Source organism: Halichondria panicea, chromosome 2 (genome assembly GCF_963675165.1).
Source record: "Halichondria panicea chromosome 2, odHalPani1.1, whole genome shotgun sequence".
NCBI lineage: Eukaryota > Metazoa > Porifera > Demospongiae > Suberitida > Halichondriidae > Halichondria > Halichondria panicea.
In genome coordinates, this window is record NC_087378.1 from 1410754 (window position 1) to 1417024 (window position 6271).

The 6271-nt window shown below is 43.5% G+C and overlaps 1 protein-coding gene across 1 annotated transcript in view; it reads right to left on the reverse strand.

Annotated features, from left to right (window-relative positions):
* Positions 1-6: 6 nt before the first annotated feature.
* LOC135331623 (VPS10 domain-containing receptor SorCS2-like) overlaps positions 7-6271 on the reverse strand; it is a 10412-nt gene continuing 4147 nt past the window's right edge. Inside the window, exons 10-21 of the mRNA XM_064526845.1 lie at positions 6211-6271; positions 5661-5952; positions 5227-5493; positions 4941-5060; positions 4520-4688; positions 4157-4343; positions 3582-3875; positions 1981-2280; positions 1549-1839; positions 980-1293; positions 645-886; positions 7-365 (exon numbers count right to left, since the gene is read on the reverse strand). The exon at positions 6211-6271 is cut by the window's right edge and continues 42 nt beyond it. Of these exons, the coding sequence (XP_064382915.1) occupies positions 215-365; positions 645-886; positions 980-1293; positions 1549-1839; positions 1981-2280; positions 3582-3875; positions 4157-4343; positions 4520-4688; positions 4941-5060; positions 5227-5493; positions 5661-5952; positions 6211-6271 (2688 nt within the window). The 3' untranslated portion in view covers positions 7-214. The remainder of the gene's footprint in view (positions 366-644; positions 887-979; positions 1294-1548; positions 1840-1980; positions 2281-3581; positions 3876-4156; positions 4344-4519; positions 4689-4940; positions 5061-5226; positions 5494-5660; positions 5953-6210) is intronic.

Sequence of the window (6271 nt, forward strand, 5' to 3'; positions counted from 1 at the left end):
AAATCGTTTCCAATAATTATTCTTTATTCAACAGTTCAGGGGAAAAAGCATATTCCATATGCCAATAAGCTTTTGTGTACAACAACAAAATTTTTATGTGTAGCTACGTACTCACAAACTCAGTTTGGCTATGATTATATAAAACATTCAGTGATCAAAATGTACATCTAGGTAATGTACGTACACAAAGTATGTGTGTGAGGGTTATACGTGTTCAAATGTTGACTTTGTATTCAGAGGGTTCATCTCCATCATCGTCAAACTCATCCTCCTCCTCTTCCACCATCTCACCCCCAGGGGTGAATGTGAACCGAACCGGCGTCTGCTGGAGACGAGAGTAGCGTACATTGAGTCGAGTGTACTTCCTGTGAGGGAAGAAAGCATCGATCTGTCAACAACAGAATCTAAAAATTGCAGCTATTATTGTATATAGCATGAGCTTCTTTTCTCAAATGAGATTGCCTAACACAAATATAGTCATATACATGTAACTATCTACTCTCGACAATAGCACACATTATACATACATTGTACATTCCCATCTTCACAGTTAGCTAGGGTTGTACATGTAGCTAGTGCTATTAATAATTGCTTGGGAGATAATGAATGAGTCACTACACACTATGGAGTCTACGGCACTGTACCTGCGATAGAAGGTGACAATCACGATCAGCGTCACGGTGATCACCACGGCAACCAGAAGGATTGTTCCGAGAACTCCTCCAATGATGGCATACTTCTCATTGTCAAACCTGTCGATAATTACAGGGGGCTCGATGATTATCCCTCCAGTGCGGGAGCTGGCAAAGCTGATGTGAACAGCCTGTTTGTCTACATACACAGTCAGATTGCCGTTGAGAGCCTCTGTCACTATCATGTGGCCAAACTAGGGGAATCAAATAATTACTCAATCAGACTAAACAGAGACAAACAGATTTTGAAGCTAGAAATGCCCATAAATACATTCGTGCGTGGTTACCTGAAAACTGTCTCCGATGCTCTGACTAGTGTACTCTGCTGGCAGAATGTTAAAATCCACATACACAAACACCACTGTGTCAGCACCAGCTTGTCTCTTAAGAATGTTCGAATCTTCTGTAATGATTTCTGAATTGTTCTGTGTTACCACTCGTACACCCACCAGCTCTATCAGGTACAGAGGTAGATCAGTGTGTATCTTAGCAATAGCAAACTGAACACCATTCAGGAGTCTGCTCTGCCAAGAAGAGTCATTGTACTGGGTCTTTGGAATGCCAGAGAACTGGATAGTCAGTTCAGCATAGTCACCAATGTCTGCATGAGGGAGTACATTTGTAATAGTAGAAGTGATGTAAAATAACCACAAAATTGCCAAAATTTCTCTGTAAGCAAGTAAATTGAGTCTCTTGAGTGTCCAATTTTTCTCGGAGTGTCTAATTTGGAATTTTTGGGAGATCTGTTTGCACCTTTTTGTAATAGGCCACAATCCAGATACACGGTCGAGGGCGGCGACGCCCGACTATGTGAGGTGTACATACGACAATGCAAAACGAGTGTACACTCACTCACCAACTACATTGACTATGGTGTTCTGGCTAGTAGAGGAGATATCGTTCTTTACTCTGAGCTCATAATCCAACGCCCCTCTCCCAGTCACTTCCATAGTTATGAGTGACTTCTGTTTAGTCGTGTCCCCAACGGCAGAGGAGACACTAGATCCATTACGCAGTAGGAATAACTGGAGGGGGCCTTTGTAGAAGCTGCCACTTGGGTTCCTTACTTCTATGTTAAGTACAATAACTGTCCCAGTACGAGCCGTGGGGAAGTGATTAACAACTAGAGAGGCTGAACTAAGATTATCTGTGTGTGTGTGAATGGGGGGAGAGAGGGGATGGAGCAGGTTGCAATATTGAGCAGAGAAATACAGGACACACAAAAAAAGTACATTAGTATTTGTTAGAGAATAGAGCAGCCCTATAACTATGGGAACAGAGTACTTACATTCTGCAGTGAAGACGAGTTGTCCCACGAAGGAAGCCCCCAGTTCAGTGCGCCCAATCACAGAGAGGAGATACGGTCCCCACTTAGTGAATGTGTACTCGAGAGTGGCATCATGTGTTGTAATGTTGACTCCAGCAGAGGAGCTGGTTTGAATTACATGCCAAGTGTAGTTAGTGTCCGGAGGGACGAGGATATCAGTCTGGGAGTGGAAGGTGATGGAGGTATTGGCAGTGACATATTTGGTTCCCTGTATGGTCTGTACAGCATTATCGTCAGCAAGGATGTCAACAACTGAGTTTGCTGCAAGGAAAGAAAGGCTTTTAAACAGTGAGTGCTGCATACAATATACTATCTGACAACATCAGAAGGCATGTTGTAAAAGGAGGAATGCGAAATGTAATGGAATATGGAACAATAAAACTAAAAGAAAGCATGATGATGCTCTGTATTCAGCTGCTGCATTTCGTGTATTCAAGCTTAGAAAGAGAAACCTTTTGGGAGATGAAAGATTTGCCAATTTCGGTCAAATACCACAGATACATAGCCGATGCATGGTCCAAAGACCAAAAAATTACCAATTATTAATATAGGCCCAACATTAGGTTAACTATCTCTTTCTAAGCTTTATTTTGAAACTGAATCAAGTTACGGCTGTTGAAAGATACATGTATTCAATTAACTGAGATCTATACATGTATAAACTAGAGCACTACAGTGCAAACCCTCGTCTGGTGACGTGACATGATTATAAAGAAACCAGAAGAGTTATATAATGCAGTGCATGTAGTGATGAATAATTATCATGTATGACTTATTGAACTGTGTAGCACAGCAACTCAGTAGCTAAACCAGACTGGAGGCATGCTGAAACATTTGAGAACAGTATATTTATATGCACTGTGGACTATGATCACAGGAAAAAAGCCGAGAGTCTCATGCAGAGAAGTATGGCTCCTGGAGTAGGATCCCAGAGTCACAGAGACAAACCAGACACAATTCTAGCTTTCTATCGTATCGACCCTTTTCCACAAACAATCAGCTTATGTTATGGCTTATGTTTCTAATAATAGCCGCACCTAATTACAATGGTTTATGTTTCAAATAATAGCCGCGTTTAGTAGTACACAAAAGCTTAGCTCGCCTTTTCTGCGAAACAAAGACTTCTTTGCAAAATCTGCAAAATTTTAAGCCTTAGTTTTAATGCTACAAGTTTCCCTACGTACAAATTGTGATGCCTAAATCACCAGGTAAGCCAAACTGAGCGACAGACACACACACAGACACACACACAGACAGACTGACAGACTACTGTAACCGAGGCCGCCTACGCGCCTCGGGTTAATTATGTATAATGTAGAAGATACTGAGCTTTGTATGTCAAGTTCTGTGTGTGTTCTATACATGTATATCTCCCCCCATTCAGAATATATGTGCCCTATACCATCCATGCTCTTCATATCCGTCGTTTCATATTCCATTTCATTCCACATTCCTCTTTTACAATATGCCACATCAAAAGTATATAAAAAGCACACATACACATAGCCAGATACACATTAAGATTCCCACATGACCTACACACAGAGACCACGCCTACGTACCTTGATACACCACAAGGCTGGCGTCAGCCTCTGAACTAGTCCCCACAAAGGGAGCATGTACATTGACTGTCACGGTGTAGGTCCCAGGGTTGGCAAACGTGTACACAACAGCAGCCGTGTCCGACTTTACAGTGTTGGTATTATCACCAAAGGTCCACCTGTATTCTGAGATACCGAGAAAGTTACTTTTGTATAACGAGGTGACATTTGCCGTGAACAACAGAGCTATAGAGGCGGGCACTTCATTCTGGTAGACTTGATGTGGTAGGATTATGTTCACAGACTCTACAACATCTGTAATGAAGAGTAGTGAAAGTTGCTAAAGTCTGTTATCTGACTCAGTAGAGACACTAGAACTACAGTGCTCATAAACAGGTCATGTACTGTGTAACCCTCACTTGAAATGCCAATCTTATTTGTTTAAACATTACGTGGGACCACATGATAGGCTCTGTACACAACACTCTACACACTCGAGGTCATTTAGCAGCATTTATCTGTTATTTCAAATGAAGCGAAAAGGGTTGAAAGATCTAGAAAAACTAGTTGCACCATATTCTTAGTATGTGAATCACCATAGACTGTGATGATCTGCTTAGTGTCTGAAGTTCCCCCACTGTTACTGGCTGTCACAGTAACAGTGTACAGTCCTGGACTGCTGAAGGCATGTACGAGGCCCTGATTGCTGGCTAGTCCTATTTTCACCACATTGGCAGTAGAGTCATTGAAACTCCACCGATACTCTGTACTCTGGACGGAACCCTGTGCACATGACGAGGGCAAAGGTATAACAATTCCTAGTATTGGCATTGGCATCAACATACATGTGTATGTACGTTTGTAGTTAAAACATCTGATTGTTCTAACCAGACAAAATGCGTCTATTAGCTAGGTGTGTCACAACTAATGTAAGATTGGTACTTGCTGACATAACGTACATAAAACTGCGTGAGGTTGAAGGTAACGTCACTGCCAGTCTTGACAACAGTTCTAGGAAAGGACAATATGATCAGGAACTGAGGTGATAGAACCGGACACGGTACATTAACGGGGTAGAAATAGGTCTCCTTGCCAGGGACACATTGATCACCGGCTATCTTACGATACCTGCAGTCAAAACAGGGCAGAGTTTAGTGAATGATGATGCTGGTGTGCTGTAAACTACTAAAAATACACTCTACAATGTCAGTTCAGTCTACTGCAGTACTAACCGTACAAGGCTATACTGATAGAGAATGGACAGAGTGTGTGTGTGGGGGGGGGGGTAGTGTGTGTGTGTGTGTGTGTGTGTGTGTGTGGGGGGGGGGGGGATAGTGTGTGTGTGTGTGTGTGTGTGTGTGAAGGTGTCGTTGTACCCACCCGGTAGAATATGTGTAGTTGCTCCCTTCATTGCAGGGGTCCGGGGGGGCAGGGGGGTACACATTGCCAGGGTACGGGATACACGGACTGTTCAGAGTCTGTCGCTCAAAGCCAAAATCACTGCACGAGAAAACAATCCAGCTAAAATATCAACTACTGTAGATGACCAGGCAAAGCAAATGTGTGTGATTGTGTGAGCATAACAAAAGGTATTGTTCTAAAACATCTCATCTATTCCACCCGCCCAATAAGCACAATCATGATTATTCCCAAGCCTAGTTCTCACCATTCAAAGTCCTCTATGGCACAAGGACAATGGCTCCTTTCCACCCCCGTCTCATAGCCAGGGTCCACATAACAACACTCTGAAGCATTCCTCCGCTCGTACGCGACCACCTCCCCGAGGAGACAGCGATATCCCGGTCGCTCATCAGTCGGTATCCAGTTGTAATAGTCATTGTCCTGAACACACTGTGTCGGCACAACAGAGGTGAAGTTGAGATCAAACACTAGCCACTCATTGAATCCTCCGAACACGTCATAGCCAAACACGCTGTGTATCAAAGGCACAAATAGTAAGTGCACCGAGAGTGCTTTAAGAGTATAAAATTAACTAAAACACAGGGTTTGTGGCAATGTACACTGTACAGTGCACCCTACAATGAACATATTGACACACTATCACACAACATGTTAATCTGTAATGTGAACTTGACTCACGTTACATGTCTTGACTTCTCTCCCGCCTCTGTACGCATACCGATCACGACAATGCCTCGAGGGAACTGGTTATCTACAAAGCTAGAGGTGGTCCAAGTGGCCCCCTCGTCACATGACCAGAGCACGGAGCTAGTTCGGCGTCTCTTCTGTACAGCTACCACGACAGAACCCAAAGCAGCAAATTGGAACTCCCAGAGGTTAGTCTTGACCTCCGCCCAAGTGAAGCCTCCATCACGAGAGAAGTAGAGTCGAGCAGAGCGGGTGGATCTTGTGAGAGCACCTCCCAGATTGCCTGGAGGGAGTGGGGAGGAAACCTTGACTAGCTATTTTAAATTTAGATGTAGCAATGCAAGCAATTAACCAGAAGAAGTGGGTGTGGGGACGAGGCTAGTACAATGCAAGCAATTAACCAGAAGAAGTGGGTGTGGGGACGAGGCTAGTACAGTGCACACATGTAGAGACAGGCCTTGAAACATAAATAAATAAATAAACACAAGTTCTGATTTTCCCAGAGAGCTTCAGAGAAGAGAAAAAAACCCATTTCTCTTACCCTGTGCCATGATAAGTCCAATAGCAGAGTCCTGTGACAGGATGGACTGGTAGTTCCTGTC